Source organism: Sinocyclocheilus grahami, unplaced genomic scaffold (assembly GCF_001515645.1).
Source record: "Sinocyclocheilus grahami isolate Dianchi unplaced genomic scaffold, SAMN03320097.WGS_v1.1 scaffold367.1, whole genome shotgun sequence".
NCBI classification, from domain to species: Eukaryota; Metazoa; Chordata; class Actinopteri; order Cypriniformes; family Cyprinidae; genus Sinocyclocheilus; species Sinocyclocheilus grahami.
In genome coordinates, this window is record NW_015505546.1 from 755,255 (window position 1) to 774,767 (window position 19,513).

At 36.5% G+C, this 19,513-nt stretch overlaps 4 protein-coding genes across 4 annotated transcripts in view; 2 read left to right on the forward strand and 2 right to left on the reverse strand.

Moving 5' to 3' along the window:
- The window catches only part of LOC107549254 (non-muscle caldesmon-like), a 42,841-nt gene extending 37,282 nt beyond the window's left edge, over positions 1-5,559 (forward strand). Inside the window, exon 15 of the mRNA XM_016230266.1 lies at positions 4,860-5,559. Within this exon, the coding sequence (XP_016085752.1) occupies positions 4,860-4,940 (81 nt within the window). The 3' untranslated portion in view covers positions 4,941-5,559. The remainder of the gene's footprint in view (positions 1-4,859) is intronic.
- On the reverse strand, positions 504-7,444 carry prr33 (proline rich 33). Its single transcript, XM_016230318.1, has 3 exons — positions 7,258-7,444; positions 6,909-6,959; positions 504-4,723 (listed from the first exon to the last, which is right to left on the reverse strand). Exon 3 carries the CDS (start codon positions 4,706-4,708, stop codon positions 1,718-1,720), a length of 2,991 nt encoding a protein of 996 aa, XP_016085804.1. The 5' UTR covers positions 4,709-4,723; positions 6,909-6,959; positions 7,258-7,444; the 3' UTR covers positions 504-1,717.
- An 834-nt stretch (positions 7,445-8,278) lies between these two features.
- On the forward strand, positions 8,279-14,477 carry tnnt3a (troponin T type 3a (skeletal, fast)). Its single transcript, XM_016230320.1, has 13 exons — positions 8,279-8,326; positions 9,477-9,516; positions 9,654-9,667; positions 10,349-10,354; positions 11,177-11,195; positions 11,284-11,329; positions 11,430-11,546; positions 11,645-11,722; positions 12,502-12,615; positions 12,704-12,816; positions 12,894-12,984; positions 13,110-13,150; positions 14,277-14,477. Exons 2-13 carry the CDS (start codon positions 9,497-9,499, stop codon positions 14,311-14,313), a joined length of 696 nt encoding a protein of 231 aa, XP_016085806.1. The 5' UTR covers positions 8,279-8,326; positions 9,477-9,496; the 3' UTR covers positions 14,314-14,477.
- Positions 14,478-16,484: 2,007 nt separating this feature from the next.
- LOC107549285 (myoblast determination protein 1 homolog) lies at positions 16,485-18,576 on the reverse strand. The gene is made up of 3 exons (XM_016230319.1): positions 17,895-18,576; positions 17,456-17,534; positions 16,485-17,288 (listed from the first exon to the last, which is right to left on the reverse strand). The coding sequence occupies exons 1-3, from the start codon at positions 18,402-18,404 to the stop codon at positions 17,050-17,052; spliced, it is 828 nt and encodes a 275-aa protein (XP_016085805.1). The 5' UTR covers positions 18,405-18,576; the 3' UTR covers positions 16,485-17,049.
- Positions 18,577-19,513: the final 937 nt, after the last annotated feature.

Sequence of the window (19,513 nt, forward strand, 5' to 3'; positions counted from 1 at the left end):
GGCATGATAGGTAGTTATCTAATATTAACTAGCTACCAGGCTACTACCAAACTAGCTACATAGCAAGCTAGTTAAGATTAGCTTAAAATAGGCCTACTGACTGTTGTAGCATTAGAGCATCAAATATCCTTTTAGAATACTTTGAAAAGACACAAAAACCCAGAGCGACTCAATTTCCAGTGCCTTATGGGATGATATCCATTTCCCCCAAGTACATAAATGAGAGCTCTAAAAAGTAATATCACTCATGTCATTGTTCTAATTCAAAAGATTCTTGAAATAAGAATATCACATAAAAAGTTAAGATGCTATCTCAAGTAAACTTTTGAGAGCTAATATAATTCATTTTAAAATAGACCTGAAATTGTTTACATTTTTAAATCTCGCTGTCTAAAGTTTTTTTATACACCTGTTTGATAATACATTGATAATATATCTCAAACAAATCACAGCAAGCTTCTAACACAATGCAAATGTTTCCATTCAATGGCTAGTGTCATAAAAGTAGTCATACCAAATATCCTCTCTCAAAACAGGTATTTTATTTAAAAAAATAAAAAATAACATTAAATCTAGTACAGTGCACCTTAGAATGCAAAGCATTATACACATCAGCATCAGTAAAGAGAAAATATTCTCAGTCTGACGGTTTCTGCAACAAAAGACAAACATGCAAAAAAGGCCAAGCCTACAAACTTAACATTACCTAAGCCTGAAATAAGAACATGCATGAGTTGGAGTTGACAATCAGCATTCACTGTTATTCATTTAATCATATTGAAGCAACGAGAGCATTTATATTAAAGGTTTGGTTAGCCCCTTTGAGGCTCCACCAGTGAAAGCTCTTTGTCAACGCTAAGCACCAAGCAAAGTGCGCCATGCCATGCTTTCTGTACTAATAAGGCTTCGAACAAATTTCCAAAACTTAGCATACTTACTGTATACATCTCTTTCTTATACTACCTCTTAATTCTTTCTTCCGCAGTTAATTGGTTCTACTTGCCCAACCACCTAAAACTCAACTCTCAATTGTCCCTACACCTTAAAAAACATACAATAGCAATGTGTCCCTTAACACCATGTTAACTTGTGTATATATATATATTTTATCCTCACAAAGACTTGTTACGCCCAATTAAGCACCATAGAATACTGGCTGTAGAAAAATATTGCTGAGAAAAAGGTGTGGTGTATTTTATTGTAATGTTAGTATACTATAGGGTAACTAAACATTTTCGATACCTAAAACCTGCATTATATTTTACATGTTCATACCCCAAAACACTCTCTTGATTTTGCTTAGATTTTGTCTATAGTTATATTTCTGTATTATTAAATTTAAATTATTATTATTTTTTGATGAAGGTGTTCAGGGATGTAAGTATTATCAAAATTATTACCATATTTAACATGCTCATAAAAAATGCCGAGATGAGCTTTGAAAGTATTAAGCAATAAACTCTTTAATTTAAAAGCTTCAAAACTATATGATTTCTCTATATTCAATATTCTAATTCGCTTAAATGGCTAATGCCAGTTGACAAGTGGGCAATTACCTACTGCAAATAAGTTACTGTGCATTTGAGATAGTCATTTTTTAGTTTACTTGCCAATTGACCGGTTATAAAAGCATATGTAAAGAATTGGACTGGATAATAAACAGAACTCAACCATCCTTGCCCACTATTTATATGTTATCCAGTTAGACATCAGTGGTTTAAGAAGTACTGAAGCCTCTGGCTGTTCTGTTAAAGTCTTTTGGTTCTTCGTCTTTATGTTTGCGGCCTATGAGTCCCATTTCAAAAACTGTTGCAATCTTTGTTGCTGGTCGCGAAGCTGCCTCTCTTAGTCGTCTGGCATCAAACCGCGGGCTGTACAGGAGAACTGGCAAACGATGCGCAAACGTGGGAATCTCTTTTGGCATCTTCTGTTCTGCCTCCATCTTCTTTTGCTCCTCGGTTTTATTGGCTTCAATTTGTTGCATTATATTCTCTTTGGTGGAGAACATTTGGAAGAGGACAGCATCCCACATTTTTGCTGCCCTTGGGGAGTCTCTACTGTCCTGGCTGTCAGTAGGCTTAGCTTCGGCTTCAGTTATATTTCGCATTTCACTTACATTTTGATCAGCGCTGGCAGGGACATCTTTCTTTGACACAGGCTCTTCCTCTGGAAACTTGGGCTCCTCTGCTTCAACCACCATATGTTTCTTAAGGCGAGACCAGCCACTGAGTTTTGACTTCATGCCTTTTGGTTTCTGCATCACCTTCAAGAGAGGCTCTGCAGTTAGGGAGGAGTCTTTCTCACCCTCTTCCTTTTCCACTGCAGACCTGATCTCCTGTTGTGGGCTAGCTTTTGTCTCCACTCTGTCAACCTGTTCAGGTTCGGTATCCTTTGTTTCAAGTTTCTCTTGGTCTTTTGGTTTAGCCAGTGGCTTAACCACATCTTTAACCTCTCCTTTTTCAGGAGTTTTTTCAGAAGAAGCAGCTTCAAGCTTCTGCTTCTTAATTCTCTCTAACAAAGACATTTTTGCCTCTGTTGGCTTCTCTGTTACTTTGGTTGTTTCGGCATTAACTTTACCTTCTGACACCTTTGGAAGAGCTGGCTTTCCCACATCTTGGTCAGATAATAGCACAGCCTTACTAGCAGATTTCGGCGTTACCTTCACAGTTGGAGGGGTTGGTGTCTTTTGGGAAAGTCTAGGAGATCCATAGGTTGGAGTTCTGACTCTTGGTGTCACAGTACTTATTGGCTCTGCTTTTGCTTCTGATGGTGGTGTGTCAGCTACAGATACCACAATAGTTGGAATTTTAACGTCAGGAATTTTTGCTTTTAATTCTGGCACAGTTGACTTGGGAATGTCCCTTACAGAGTTTGCTTGTAGCATAGAGGCTAACTTTGAAACCTCTGGAGGTGGAGCCACCACAGCGGTTTCCTCTTTAACAACACCAGCCTGAGGTGGCAGGACTTCAACTTGTTCTTTAGGCTTTACCTCAGACTTGTCATTCGTCATGGTCACATTTACATCAGGTTGAGGTACTATTTGTTCCTGTTTTGAAAGGTGAGTTGCCTCTGCACTTGGTAGTGCAGTTGATGTAGAAATGCTAAAACTGGGTGTGTAACTCTTTATTCCTCCATGGGCAACATATTCAGAGGGAGTCAATCCATAATATGTTGGTTTGGATTTAGGTGCTGTTGGTGTTTTGGGTCTTTGACCTGCAAATGGAGGGACTCTAGATAACGTTTTTTGATGCCCAACTGAGGATAAAGCAGGCTGTGCATGTTTAGTCTTGGGTGTTGTTGGGGTTTTAGGCTTTGGCTGCTCATTTGGGCTTTTCTGTATTTGGGACTTTGGCTTTGATGACTCAAGTTTTGACAGGTTTTCTGTGGCCTTATCCAGCTTTTCTTGTAAGGGTTCAGTTGATTTGACACCTATGTCCCCATTTTGTAATATTTCTGAATGACTGGTGTCATTCACTTGATTTGATATTTTATGCATTTCATTGTGTGGACCAGTCAAACTTGAGGTTGGCGTTTTGGATCTTCTGCCCTCCATGTGCACAGGAGACACAGCAAATAAAAGTGGATTTGGTCTTGAAATCTCAATCACAGGTACTCTAACATGTGACGCATTACCTGAAGGTGTCTTGGGACGCCCTGAAGGTGTTTTTGTTGAAATAAAGTCAAATGTTGGTGTCTTTACTCTTGTTGGTGTTGTAGCCCCCTTTGCCTCAAGCGTTGGAGTTGTACCCCATTTTGTCTCAGGTGTCAGTGTTGCATTTTGTTTAGTCTCTGAAGCAGGAGTTCTGAACCTTTTAATTTCAGAAGATGGAATTGTCTCTTTCTTGACTTCAGAAGTTGGAGTTTGGCTTTTCTTAATTTCTGAAGTTGGGGTTGTAATCCTCTTGACTTCAAATGTTGGTGTTGTAACCCTTCTGATCTCTCTGGTTGGTGTTCTGTCTCTTCTTATTTCAGATGTTGGTGTCACTATCCTTCTAACCTCAAATGTTGGCGTTGGGCCTCTCAATAACTCTGCAGTAGGCGTTTTACTCCTTGTTGGTGATGCATGAGGTGTTCTCACACCTACTGTCTTTGCTGTGTAAATGGTGATTTGAGGAACTTCAAACAATGGTTTTGATGTTCTAGAAACATTCAAAGTGGCTGGCTGAGGGCTTGGAGATTTAGAGGTTACATGAGTGGTAAGATTTGAGCTGACTTCCACTCTTTGTGAAGTTTGTAGAATAGTGACTGGAACAGGTTCATGCGTGTCAAGTCCTGGTACTGGTGAGGCTGTGTATTGAAATGCTGGAGACCGGCGTTGGGGAGCCACATATGGTTGTGGTGAAAACCTTGCCGTCTTGCCGTAAGTGAATCCTCTGTGATGAGGATAAGGAGACGACACATGCTGATACAGTGGTCGGACGTTGAAGCGTGGGTGTACCGTGCCAATGTAGTAAGGTGTCTCTGGAGTCTTAGGAGGAGTTGAGTGATCACTGTGCTCCAGGTCAGGGCTCGCTTCATTTACTGGAGAGAGGCTTGAGCGGTAGGGGACTGACGGTTGTGAGGCCTGGGCTGCAGCTTTTTTCTTTGCTGTCTTCTTGAGTAGTTTCTGGAGCCGGACATTTTCTTTCCCAGGTTTGGGAAACAAAGGTGGGGGGTACTGCTGGGAAAGCAGGCCTGCCTGGGTAGCATTGCCAATATTGACCGCCATTAAATCTTCAGCCCCCTGAAACAAATAAATAACAATAAATGTTCTTGCTAATAATGGTAAAAAGGTGCAAACCATTCCAAAAATAGGCATCGTAAAATAATTTAGCAAAAAGCTTTGCTCGCTAATACTGTTTTCTCTATTTATTTTTCAGGAGAATTTTCCAGCGATCGCTTGTGAGGAATTAAATTCTGCAATAACATCTTTCCTGATTCACCAAGAACACATTAATTGACATATATGTAGTACAACATTTCAATCAACTTTTCAAAACAATTACACTACATAATGTGCTTTTGTGTTTTTTTTTATGATTGTTCCATTTTTAAATGTTCTAATGGCATGGCTTTGAAATGTTTTCATCTATTGTATTCATCTATTTGTCTCACACACACACACACACAAATATATATGTGTGTGTGTGTGTGTAAAATTATTCTCAGACCTATTGAATTATTCTGACCGATCGCAACAGAATAAAAGGTCTTAGTTTCTTTTATTTTTTCTCAGTATCATCTACAGTATTTGTGCTGATAGTATGCCCACTTCTAACAATGTATGAGTATGAACTGAATGTGAATGTCAAATAGATCAAAGTCATGACTTGTCAACTGTTTTTATATTGATTTTCTATGCTATGTTTATGCTATGGCACATTGTTTCATTTATATAGACTTGAATAGATAAAAGGTAGAATAATCCAAAAACATATTACAAAATTCCTGCAGCTGATTCTTATGCATTTTAAGCCACAACCAATATTTTACTGTTATATTTTATTACAAATATGACATTGATTTTCTTTTTGGTTTTCATGAAAACACTGGAATTACTCCATTTATCATATTTATAATATTAAAATAAACATGTTTGTTTAGGTATGAGCATTTTGCTACCCAATGGTATTGAGAATTGTTAAAATAAATGTCATTAATAGGCAATTACAGCTTTTATTTTCAATAAATTTGATATTTTGTATGATTATTAATTTGGATTTTGGCTGCTTATTCTCAATGTTAAATGTAAATATCAGAATAGTTTTCACTTGATACAATGTCTCAAGTTAATGACATGTTCCCATGCAGTAAACTTCCACAACACATCTAGGATAGCTCCTTGTCCTAATTTTAGGGTGAAAGCAAATGAGCAAGTCATCTGCTCCATGTCACAGAGTGTGGTGCCACTTTCCACCCTCACCGTAAACCAATGCCATGCAGTCGCTGCTTTAGCCATAGGTGGAGCAGCTACATTAAATTATATAATAAATCACTGAAAATTTACTACCAATCAGATTCAGTGGTTTCTGTTGACGCACAACCTAATATCACATATCCCAGAGCTGCTTTAAAGTTTTTCATACTGTATCGATATATATATATATACTAAACTACCTTACTATAAAACATTAAGATAATAATTAGCTTTAAGACTGGACTATTCATAAATGATATTCATGAAACACTCATGGACATTTCCTGGCTCATTTATGCAATAATTTAGATCATAATTAATTATATATAAAGGTTATGAATCAGTGGATTCATCTGCATTTTTGGGAAAGCATAAATGTAAGAATAAATCTATTATAAGAAAGGAATCCAAGGCACTGCTTTCGGTATAAAAGAAGAATACAAGAATATATTGATATAAGAATAAATCTCACTAAATGTAGCTATATTTGTGCTTAAAATAAGTTTAAAAACATGCCATTGAGGAAGAAAAACTGAATTCAGTATATATTCTCCCAAAACAGGTTTTAGTATAAGCAATTGCTTCATCTTATTTTAGGGATGTTTAGATATTTGACTACAAAATACAAAAACTGACTACAAATTAAATTCAGTGGCCTTAGGAACATTTTTTTAAAGATAAAATACTAAGCAAAATGACTTATTTTGTGTCCGTATAACACAATCTTTTTGCAATAGTGCAAATGTAGGCCGCTTGTAAAAGAAGCTTCCAGCCCAGAGTGACACGAAGAACCATATGAGAAGAGGTCGTCCTTTTAAGGCCCTGGTAGGCTGGGCAGTTTGGAAAATTTCCAAGATGCAAGTTCAAAAGAGGAAAGGGCAAGAATAGCAAAGCAGTAAAATCATGCACAGCATAATTGCTTCTTAGCAACCACCTGGTGAAAAAAGTCGTCATTGTACATATAAAAATATATGCTCCATGGTAGTATGTACACTTATACACATGTGCTTACCAAGAGATGACTGTAACTGAAGACAGGTGAAGACACTTCAGACGAGATCCCCTGTACATATAAACATGTATGATTTTTTTTTTACATGTCCTTTAACATAAGCAACTGCATTTTAATAAAGACGTAATATATGGTGACAAGGAAACCAATATCAGTATTATTAATTTCAGTTTTACAGTGCTATATTACAGTCCCTATTGCACAAACCTGTCAAGTTAGCCTGCAACAAACTGCTGAAGCCTTTTCCCAAAGGACAGACATGGCATGCACTTCCATACTAGGCATTCATTTAATATTATCCAGAAGACAAAAATATCAAATTTCAAGCAAATTTTTTCTGGGTTTATACCTGTTTGTCTGCTGTTCAGGGGTGTCTGGCGGCTGCCTGCTTGTCCCAGCTTGGACTGTCAGAACGGGAGACTCATGTTGAGTTCAACTATTCCCCCTACCTTCAAATGGAAGGCACAGGCTCCATAGCAGTCCAAAAATAAAACCCTGAGTCTGTTACTCAGAATGCATGGAGAGTGGTGACGGTGTAGAGGGAACCGTCAGCGAAGCAGGGGGGATCCAGGTCACCTTAGATATCACCAAGTGTCCCCCCTCCCCCATGACACCAGATGCACACCCTCATTTACACAATCTATAAGCACAGCACCCCCTACAGTTAAGAAGAAGCTATTATACTATTTAATATAATGAATGATTATTTATGCATTGTTAATGACAGGCTGGAATCACTACAATTTGTACTTCAATGAATGTGCATCAACAATGTAAAATAAAGTTTAGAGTTACTAAGTTACTAAGAGTTACTAATTATTGAATGGAATTTAAATTCAATTTAGAAATGTATTGCCATATTAGTGACCTCAAGACATTTACAATGAAAAAAAGGAAATGGTATCTGCATGAAACACTTACACCAGTTGGAGTAAGTTGGAATACAACTCATATCATTTCACAGTTTCATATCACTGAGGAGTTCCTAACACAACATATGCAGACTTGGGAGCGAGCCCTGAGGAACACCCCAACACTTTGTCTGAAGCATCTATCCATTATTTTGAAAATAACACCAAAAGGCAAGTGGATCACACTCACATTCATCCCATTCAGAAAATGTGTTAATTGTGCTTACGTAGTACCACAGCAAATATAGCAACAGTGTCTCGCCCACTCCTCCAAACTTACGCCTCTGTTACATTTCCTCAAACCCTTGTCCATCTCCTTATTCAGTGCCTGGGCCAAGATCTGGACCTTCCCTTCTTAACCCTTCCCACTACGGAATCTCCACCAATGGGATATTTTCACAGATCAAGTGTCACTATAACAGAAAGACTTTTTCATGCCTGCATGTTTGCTGAACTTTACAACCAGTCTCTGCCAGCAGGGAATTCACTTCTTTCAGCTTTTCTGAGGTAAGAGTAAAAGAAGGCACAAGTGCAGCGGGTGAGGAAATAATTAGCGTGGGAAATATCGTGTGTAGTTTTGTGTGAGTTTATACTAAGACAATTTGTGACAATGAATGTGTAAACTCATCAGGTTTTTACACAAACTTGTGGAGTTCATATAGCATAATGCATTTAGTTGCATCAAAAGCTTGGTCAAACATTGACTCCTTAAATTATATATATATATATATATAAATAATACAGTTACATTTACATTTAAGTTGTGTGAATGACATAATCTATTCAATCTATATGATCTAAATTTACTATGTCCAAATATAGAAAAAACAAAAACTTCAGCTGGAACTTGGAAACTGGATCCTGAACAATGTTTGGGCCTATTAAGTGCAGCTGTCTTGTCAAAGTCAAATTCTTTTTGACCTGAGATGTTTGCAGGGATTGCTTGCATCTATTTCCTGCCTGTTATTCAGAAGTTAACAATTGATTGTTTTTATATTTTAATTCATCAACCCTTTAATTATTTCTGATTGTGTAGTATTTTGTATTGATTCTTTACAAAATTAAGAGTCCTGCAATATATAAAGAAATATTACTTATAAAATTGGGAAACAACGCTTTATCCACTAAAGATGTTTTAAAGGAAAGTGTCTGTCTTTTGATCACTTCAGCGTCCCTGACAAGGCCATGAATCTACAGGCAAAGTGGAAAACAAACTTTCACATAAATCTGAATATGAGCAAGGGAACTTCTCATTTATCATACGTCAGCCAGTTCATAGGTCAGCTAATAATACAATTCAGTCAATGCTTAGCTAAAATGACTTCACACATCTTGTGAGAAACTGAAAAGCGAAAAACATAGCAGACTACTATAAACCAAAATGTAATTGTTGCCTTAAAATGTAATACATAATCTGGTATATGTCAACATAACTTAAGTTTTTGCACCCTACATTCTTAGTCATCACTGACAATCTTGATTATTTAATTTGTCAAAAAGCCCATTAGTTCAGCATGAAGGGGTCAACAGGGGAAAGGGAAGAGATGGTTTCATGACAGTTTTATGAATCACTATATACAGTATATGTGTTCATTAGACTCTTTGCAGTCTTGCCTTGAGGTTCTGATTTGCGCATCATTCTTTCATTTTCTTTTAGTCTCAAAGTCCACTATCACCATGTCAGACACAGAGGAGGTGTAAGTATTATAAAGTTTGTCATTTTGTAGTCCAACTGAACTTTAAAATATGCTTTTCTATGCATACTGAACTGAATTTGTATGACGCACACTAACCGAGCATAATCAAACTTCTGTTTATCATTTGTTTTTTACAGCGAGCATTTTGAGGGTGAGTACAGGTTTTCAATGTTTTCTCGTAAAATCTAAACAATATACATATTTGTGCTGTGATTCAGTTAATCATTTCCCCCTATGTTCATTGTTATTTTAAGAAAATGATGAAAGTAGGCAATCACAACGAGATATTGTGTAGACTTAAATGTAATAATCGTGCAATCCATGATACTGCTGCACTGGTGATCAAATAATTTTTTTATTATTATTGTATGAATGCAGATTTCATCTGTTAGTAACAACTTCTGTATATGCCTACAAATGTACAACATCCTGGTCTCTGTTCTCCCTCTTTGAACTTTGATTTTTACATTCTATTTGATCGATTTTATTACACAATAAGGTATATAAAATGTTTTTTTGTCTTATTTACACTGAATCTGTAGTGCATGCATTAGACAATGTGAAGAACATTATCTTACAGACATAACAGTGTATAGATAAATAAATGTGCAAATAGATTTATGTGAAATAAATCAACTTCAACTTTATTTATTTATTAAATGTATAAATAAATACAATAAAACATTAATAAGGCAGGTATTTCTTTTTTAAATGTTTTTGTTGGCAAAAAAATGCCGTTGTTGGCAGATTCGGTCCCTTATTATTATAGTTGCTAATAATATCCATTCTGTTCTTGCTTTCTGTTCTTGTTTAATGCTCGCTGTCATTGAAGGGGAAGGTATGTTGATTACAGATGTATTCCACTTTATTTTGTTGAAGGGACAGCGGTGTCTCCTCCTAGTGGACAACATCTATAATGCTGTCCCTTCTAGTCAAGGCTGGCATATTGGTGCAAGACTGCCTATAATCCAAAAATATACACAAGCTAACCATATAGTCCAAATCTGGGCAATAATCAGACTAGGCCAAGTAATGAAATGGGTGAAAGAGTTTCAAATAATAACAACCGTGCAGTGATCCGTTTGAGTTTGCTTTGCATGGCTCGTATTGAAAGCTGAACCACTCATTTCAAGGACAAGCAGCTATTTTAAATGTCAGAAGAAAAACCATGACAGGGACAGGGGAGGGGAAAAAATAAAGTATATATTAAGCTTTTCATGGTCATTGAAAACTTTCAATATTTTAATGTTTTAACACAAATTAAATCTATTTTTTAATATTATAATAATAAATTGATATATTTAATCAATTTTAAATTTCTATAATGCATTTTAATTATATTTTATTTAAAATATGATTTATTATTTTAAATAAATTATCTACATTATAATTATTTTTTAAAAATCAATTTCGTTACATAGTTAAAATTAACTGGATTTTTATATAATTTAATTTCGAAATGAAAGAGGAATATATTTATTTTTTCACAATCTATATTAATATATCTATCAAATAATTACATTTTTCATTCCTTCTAAAAACAAATACTAATTATGTGGCAGTGCTATGCCAATGTTTGAAAATTGCTGTGTATCGTTAATTGTGTGGATTTCCCAATAACACAATAACATGTACTTGTCTCCTCTTACTCCTAATACAGAAGAGAAGCCAAAGTACAAGTAAGTAGCCTGTAGGAATTTGCGCATTAAAGCAAACTATTTGAAAAGATTTTAAGACATAATGCTCATTTACATTTTTTAACTACAGGCCATCAGCACCCAAGATCCCAGATGGTGAGAAAGTGGACTTTGATGTAAGAGTTCATGTATCTTTGGGAGTCTTTAAAATACAAATAGGCATGTATGTATTTGTCAATGAGACGACAACATTGTTTCTCGCGTGTCTCAACGCAGGACATTCAGAAGAAACGTCTCAACAAGGATACTCTTGAGCTGCAGGGCCTCATCGATACTCACTTCGAGCAAAGGAAGAATGAGGAGCAGGAACTGATGGCCCTCAAGGAGAGAATGGTAAGGAAACATCCCTTGAGAAATAAAATGTTAGCCTAACCTGATCTTCTTCAGAATAAGTCGTAGTAAATAAAAATGTGTTTTCTGTCTCCAAACAGGAAAAGCGCAGAGCTGAGAGGGCAGAGCAGCAGAGGATCCGAGCTGAAAAGGATAAGGAGCGCCAGGCCAGACGTGAGGTGTGTATCACTGACCCTGCGAGTCTAGTAGTTCATTCATTTCCAAAAAAATCAAAAACAAATACATGTTCGTTGACTACTTTTTTCCCCATTTTTTCCCCCCATAATGAATACAAGATGACACAACATAATTTAACACAAACTGTGACTTTTTTAATACGCGAGACTAAAAAGATGTAGTTTAAAAATAAAAATTTTACCAACATCTATATTCTCTTCAACAAAGAGAAGAAAAAGCATTTTTAAAAAGCCTCCACATGTTATCATACTTGGGGTTGCCAGATGTCAACAATTAGAGCTCGTCTCTTAAAAGGACACATTTCTGCCCTGTGTTTTACTTTATCTTAGCAACCTGGCAACCATGAGTACACAGAGGGAAAAAAATTATATATATAATTCTCAATTATATTGCTTGCAGTTGTAGTTGCTGAATAAATTAACTTAGCTTTTGTGTGACACTAAAAAGTCATTTTTTGTTGTTTTAATAAAAAAACAAAACAACATAAATTGGAATTAACGGAATTAATATTAGGAATTTCACAGATTTAGCATCTGAGAGAAGCTTTTGAGCTTTACCAGTTGTCATAATGTACAGTGTGTTAATTTACATGATGATTTAATAAATCAGGAAACAAGATAAGTAAATTAGTAAAATACCAAAATTATTTGGCAACCAAAATTTGACAGGGAAAAATAACAGGATCGGTTGAGGACTATGATGAATCTAAAAAACAGCTGACAAAATCTAGAAAGTGTCCTGACTTTGATAACTCCAACAGGAGGAGAGGCGAAGGAAAGAGGAGGAAGATGCCAAGAAGAAGGCCGAGGAAGACGCCAAGAAGAAGTCAGCTCTGTCTGGTATGGGCTCCAACTACAGCAGCCATCTGCAGAAGGTCAGCTCTACTTCAAACACTTGAAATCAACTAAAGAGCATGAATTGAAACAACTGTGACTGAAACCCGACATTCTGTTGTCCTTCAGGCCGATGCCAAGAAAGGTGGCAAGAAACAAACAGAGAGAGAGAAGAAGAAAAAGATCCTGGCTGAGAGACGCAAACCACTCAACACTGACCATCTCAACGAGGACAAACTGAGGTGAGTTATACTCCAAACTGTTGAAGTGGCCATGAAAACAAGTCGAGTCTTGCTTACTTATGTCTTGTGGACTTCAGGGACAAAGCACAGGAGCTGTTTGAATGGATTAAGACCCTGGAGGCTGAGAAATTTGAGCACATGGAGAGGCTGAAGAGACAGAAGTATGAGGTGAGAGAAAGAACAGTGAAATAGACAAGAAACATTTACGCACCTATACATGCCACTGTCACAACCAGTGTTTGAATCTTAGAGGTTAACTTCGAGATCACTGATCAATCTCTGATGTTCTCCAGGTCACTACACTGCGCATGAGAGTGGAGGAGCTCAGCAAATTGTAAGTTGCAGGTTTCATGAATGTTATGGCGCCCCCTGCTGTGCATGGCCTTCATGTGGCTGCTTGACAAGTGTGTTGTGATGGTGAAAACTTAATAAGCAAGAACGCTGCACTCAATTTCTGAGAACAGTGATAGAAATAGATTTGGAAGATGCAAGGAGAAGTTTCTAAAATATTTTTGCATTTAATAAAATTGTTATTCACTTATCAATATGCAGTTCAAAACCAGTGAATATGACAGAACATAACAGTCCTGTTTCTTGACAAAACACCTGTGGCGACAGTGTACTTGAACATCTGGAACTCGCATGTCTTTCTTTCTTTTTTTATTGGAAATCACCAAATCTGGTGTAGAACCAATCTTCACCCAGAAACTGATAGTAAATTTCACAAACACATTGAATGAAACATAAAATTAAAAATAATAAAATAAAACTAATAGTATCATACTCCAGTAAGCTTTGTTTTATTTACAAGAAAATCATTTTTGCAGTGTATAGGCCCTGTAATAATAATAATAAAAATAATAATGTATTATTATTATTATAATTCATAATACATTTATATTTATTAATAATAATTCTTAGTATAATTAACTTACCTATAAGGGGGTATAAGTTATAAGAGGCGGGGAGATGCGGTAATAAGAAATGTAAAGTATAAATAGTAAAAATAAAAGTAATAAAAATATATTTGTAATAGAATTACAAATACTTTATATGACTCTATATACTCTAACTATTGATAAAGGGACAGTAGGAATATACGCCTTGCTCCAACAATAATGTTGAGCAGACAAAAACGAATGTAAAAAAACTAATGTTTTTAATGGTATAAATTAAGAGAGATAAACTTGTTTTGGTTAATTTCAGTTATTTTGGATTCATCTTAGATTAGAGCTGCCAAAAAACATATCATTATGATACTGTGACAGTAAGTAAGGCCTGGTTTGAACAGCCTGGTGTGTGTATGCTGTGGTGTGAAATGTACAAATATTCATTCAGGGTTGTTTTTTTTCTCCACACAAGCAAATACAGTAAACAGACAGACAGATAGAGATAGATAGAAAGATATAATTAAATAAAAATATAATTTGCTCACCTCTTGTCTTATTCCTGCACTGCAGCAGCAAGAAGGGCGCGGCCTCTCGTCGCAGAAAGTAAGTGCTGGTCCTGCAGGCCAAGACCACCACAACGATGATGGACAAGATACACCCCTCGATCTGTGCTGACCACACAGGACTCTGTAGTTATGACCAACCAACTCTTCCTCGTCTTGGACTGTCATTTAGTTCCCTTTTTAATGTCATGTAAATAAAGTGTGACTTAAAGCCTTTTGTCAGTAGCTACTTGTGCCTTTTGAAACATCAATAAAATAGTTGTTTTTAGATATTGTCATGCAAGACCGTTTTTGTTCAAGTTCACCAGTGGATAAACATGCACCAAGTTCAACATAAATTAAGCTGTATTGATACTACATCTAATAAAATGCTTTAGTAGGCCCACTGATAACTCGCGTTAAATTCGCGGTTTTTATTGAATCGGGATAAATACACGCTGTTCCGCAATATTGTAACACGGTCTCGTATAATCACACGATTTAAACATCGTAAGTGATGAAACTCGTGAGACAAAATCGCTTACCATAGCCTACCTTTTGCGAATTTTACTTCACTTTCAACTCCTGTGAACTGTGAGTTTCGAGTGACAGGCGGAAGGATACCAATTTGCCACTTTAGTGAAATCTCAACCTGCAGTGTCAACCGGTCACGCGTAACCAGAAGTTCATCCGCTTTTGACAATAGTCCCAACAATTTCAATTGTCTAGCTCAAATAAGTTTTTTGTAAGAATTAATAAAAGCATTTTAACAAAATTGTGAACCTCACATACATTATTTGAACCATTAATCCGTAGAGTGTTTTAGCATTTTCGTTTTTACACCGAGGAACCAGTCGAAAATATTTTTGTGGTAACCGACAGTCACAGATACTGTCGATAAGCTTAACTTTTGTTTAATAAATGTGGCAGAAAGTTCCTAGATCTGCCATATGACTGTCTTCTCCTGAATGCATTTATGAAATAGCTTTACAAACTGCACATTGAGCATGCATCCGGCGTGGGTAGCCTACAACAGCACATGATAGGCATCATAATGCACAATTTGATGATCAGAGCTAAAAAAAAATAAAACGTTAACATTATGCAAATATATGTTTACCATAGGTGACGGTTTATTAATGATGTATGAAGTTCAGTACACAAGATGGTGCTGTTGCTAGCCTACATCATGTCTGTCTTCTATTAGAGCTCCCTTTTCAGCAAAACAAATTAATGATCATCCCTGAAATATTCGATTTTAAATAATAGATCTATTATTAAAAAAAATAGTATCACTCTAGTTTTCATTAACATCACCGAACAGTTTCCTGTAGATTAAATTGGAAGCTTTTCATTAGTCTATAGCCATGCATGTGATTCATATTTGGATGCATTCATAGTTAGCTAAATGTAGCCTACATGAAAGAAAGTTTATATGCACAATTTGATGATCAGAGCTAAAAAAAAATAAAACGTTAACATTATGCAAATATATGTTTACCATAGGTGTCGGTTTATTAATGATGTATGAAGTTCAGTACACAAGATGGTGCTGTTGCTAGCCTACATCATGTCTGTCTTCTATTAGAGCTCCCTTTTCAGCAAAACAAATTAATGATCATCCCTGAAATATTCGATTTTAAATAATAGATCTATTATTAAAAAAAATAGTATCACTCTAGTTTTCATTAACATCACCGAACAGTTTCCTGTAGATTAAATTGGAAGCTTTTCATTAGTCTATAGCCATGCATGTGATTCATATTTGGATGCATTCATAGTTAGCTAAATGTAGCCTACATGAAAGAAAGTTTATAGATTATGGACCCAAGTGTTATCGAATCGCAATTAATGTGAAGCCAGCATTTTACTCCATTTCATAAACGGCTATTTGCTTTTAGCTATTTTGATTGAGATGGTCCACTAGACTAGAACCAAATAATTTGGGGAAGCTTCGAGAAAAACATTGTTTCATCAACGCTAAGTTGCCAGAGTTCGTTGGCAATGGACAACATGTAAACATCTAAAATATTATTTTATAGACTAAATTGGTAATTTGTTTTGAGAGCTTCGTGTTGAATGAGTTGTACCCTGATGAAATCTTAACAACAACCTTCACTTTCATCAGTTTTCTGTCCCGCTAACACCGTGTTGTCTCAAATTAATATTCCATTGTGTCATTACAGCCGAATTCACGGAATGGCCAAATCAAAACATCCCATCCAAACATTCGGGTATAAATAGTTATATTTTTTTATTAATCCGACATTCACTCGTTTAAGAAGTATAAATATAAAGTTTAACAAGACACAACAAGCTAGTGTTTCAAACAGGCATCATTAAATACAATACGTTCGTTCGCTTTAACAAAACAGATCTTATTTACACATATACAAAAGTGGTCCTACTTTTCGTATCTGAATTACGATTCTCTCGTAAATAATTAGGAAATAAAGGGTGATGGTGACAGAAAATATATTCACAAAAGGAAAAAAAAACAAAAAAAAACAACGTGGTCACATTTTCACGTGGATACAATAATATAAATAAGCGTAGTTAAGAAACTCACTTCTGCTGATCTGCTGATCCATTTCATAATGGAATTCATTTTCCACAGCATGAATGAAAGAAAGAAAGAAAGAAAGAAAGAAAGAAAGATCATTCGTTCCTATAGTTTCCAGCAGTGGATCGAAATAGTCTTTCTTTTGTCGTTAAGATCGGATTTGCCTGGGTTTTTTCTGCTGAATGTTTCTCAATTCAGATTTGTCCTTTTCAATTTTGTTTTGCAATGTTGCGGATCTTTAAAGCACTTGATAGACGGGATCCTGAGGCTGCTGTTGAGGGCAGTTGTTCGGGGACGGTGTGGGGGCCCCGGTCTTACTCAGGACAGACCCCTCCTGCGGAGAGCACGGGCTCCCTTCGTGCCCCTCCGGTACCGACAGCACGGGGCACGCGGGGGTCTCTGTGGAGATTCGCTCCACGATGCTGGACAGACAGTCCAAACTCGACACCACTGAGACTTTAGCATTCCGTGCGTCAGCTGTAAAGGGGAAAAAAAACAGAGATAAAATAGCAGATTTAATTTTTAACTCAATTGTGATTTTAACGCAAATATTTTTTACAATTCTGTGAAATAATTGTAACTGTGACTCACTCAATGCGTGTTTGTTTATTTAGTACAATGACAGTTCTCGACGCATGACCTACCGTTTGTCGTGTCGTGTAAGTACGAGCTGTCATATCTGCTCCGTCTTCTCGACTGACAGGTAGGACCCATGAAATCCATCTAGAAAATACAAAAAGAAAATAAGTTAAGACACACATTTAAAGCATAGCCTATTTTACAAATAATTATTGAATATTCTATGAATGCTTAATATTATTAAGCTTAAATATATATATTTTTTAATGTGACATTATCATTCGAGAAAGATAACATGCTACCAAGTTATAACCCGGTAGGCTATAATAATTCTTATTTGCCCATAAGTAAACCAAGTTTTATATAAGTATAAAACCATTTAAAACCAAGTATAACCCATTATTGAATGAACGAACGACCAAATAAATATAGCCCAAACTAAATAAAATAATATAATTACGATACTTATCTCTACAGTATAGGCCTATACAATGAACTTCTCACCATGCCATCCGAGCAGTTGGATCTCGGGCTGGAGGCATCGGAGTCTCCACTGTAATGTTCCAGAACGGGATAGTAGTTTTCCTCTTGACCCCTGAGCAGCGCCTGCAGAGACTCAATGTAACTAATGGCGTTTCTCAGGATCTCCACTTTGGGCAGCCTCTGGTTGGGGTTGGTGGACGTGCATCTCTTGAGGGTCTCGAAAGCGTCGTTGACTTTGCTCAGTCTTCTCCTCTCCCTCATGGTGGCGGCTTTGCGGCGGTCAGCGTTGGTGGTTTTTCTCTTGCAGGCTTTGCATGCCCACAGCAGGCACCTGCCGGCCTGATGATGCCCGCTGGGCGCCCTCACGTGCTCGTCCTCCGTGTGGTGATGCTCGTCGGGCTTCAGCAGGCTCACGTGGACGAGTCTGGGGTCCAGGTCTTCAAAGAAGTGCATGTCGTTGGTGTTGAAGCAAGGGTCGTCGTAGAAATCATCAGCTGACGGGATGGGGAAGGGAATATCCGACAACTCCATCTTTATGCGTTAAGCTAAAAACAACAAATGGGTAGGCCTATACTTGAATGCTTCCCAAGTGGTAAAGTTTTTGAGGATTTAGGAATATTAAGACAAATTCCTCCCGATCCTGAAACAACGTGTTGCTCAAGACACCAAAATCGCAGATCCTGGAAAGGTTACTTTCCTTGTACCCTTGAGGTACTTGTTGCTGGTGAGAGATCAGGGCCTGTTTATATACAGCCCAGCCGGTCAGGGGCGTGTCCTGCAGGAGACAGATTGACCAATGAACGTGCGTTTAGAAAGAGGGCGTGGTTTCGACGGCCTGGCACCTCAGCTAATAAAAATGATGAATTCATGTATAAATAATGGTAAAAGTCGCTATTTGTGCGTTGTTTCGTATGTGTATTGAGTTGTAATCTCTTTCACTTGTTTGTTTGTCATCAAGTCACAGATTCTAGCTTACAATTTCCTGAATTTTCCCAGGAAACATTCGAGGAAGGACTTCCCTTTTATCATTTCTAAAGGAATCTTTCAACTATCATTTGATTCTTAATAAGTATATAAGTCTGTAGCCTACTATTGCATTTGATAAGATGACAAACAATTCAGTAATACCCTAACAGAAAAGAACAGAAAAAAAAGCTGTTAACATTTTGTTTTGGTTTCCAGTGCTCCATGCATAAAGATGTTCTTCCTTAGTATATGCTTAATCGAAAAACCAACGCGAGTGATAAATAACTCAAAATATTGTTAAAATACATTGAAATACATGCACATGTGTATAGCAGTTAAGGCTTAAATATATTGAATGTTATGGATGCTTACCAGTGTTTAATAATAATAATAATAATAATAAAAAAACTACACCTACTCTGAATCATTTTTGCTTTGGATCAATTGTTTAATGAAACACGGAAGCACTACTACACTTATATATTGATGCACTTTTATATTAAACATGCTTTAAAAAATAAAATAAAACACACACACGCACGCACACACACACACACACACACACACACCACACACACACACACACACACCAGCACAATAGATTACAAATGCTTTTTTCCATTATTTATTTATTTATTTATTTATTTATGAATTTATAACAGAAAAAAAATCTA

What these genes read in the sequence shown, in the direction of transcription:
- tnnt3a (XM_016230320.1), top strand. Translation starts at nt 9,497, where the DNA reads ATGTCAGACACAGAGGAGGT. An exon ending in GTGAGAAAGTGGACTTTGAT is followed by an intron (nt 11,330 to 11,429) that starts GTAAGAGTTCAT and finishes GTCTCAACGCAG; the next exon opens with GACATTCAGAAGAAACGTCT. An exon ending in TGAAGAGACAGAAGTATGAG is followed by an intron (nt 12,985 to 13,109) that starts GTGAGAGAAAGA and finishes GATGTTCTCCAG; the next exon opens with GTCACTACACTGCGCATGAG.
- prr33 (XM_016230318.1), bottom strand. Translation starts at nt 4,708, where the DNA reads ATGGCGGTCAATATTGGCAATGCTACCCAGGCAGGCCTGCTTTCCCAG.
- LOC107549285 (XM_016230319.1), bottom strand. Translation starts at nt 18,404, where the DNA reads ATGGAGTTGTCGGATATTCCCTTCCCCATCCCGTCAGCTGATGATTTC. An exon ending in CCAACTGCTCGGATGGCATG is followed by an intron (nt 17,535 to 17,894) that starts GTGAGAAGTTCA and finishes TGTATTTTCTAG; the next exon opens with ATGGATTTCATGGGTCCTAC. An exon ending in CTTACACGACACGACAAACG is followed by an intron (nt 17,289 to 17,455) that starts GTAGGTCATGCG and finishes TCCCCTTTACAG; the next exon opens with CTGACGCACGGAATGCTAAA.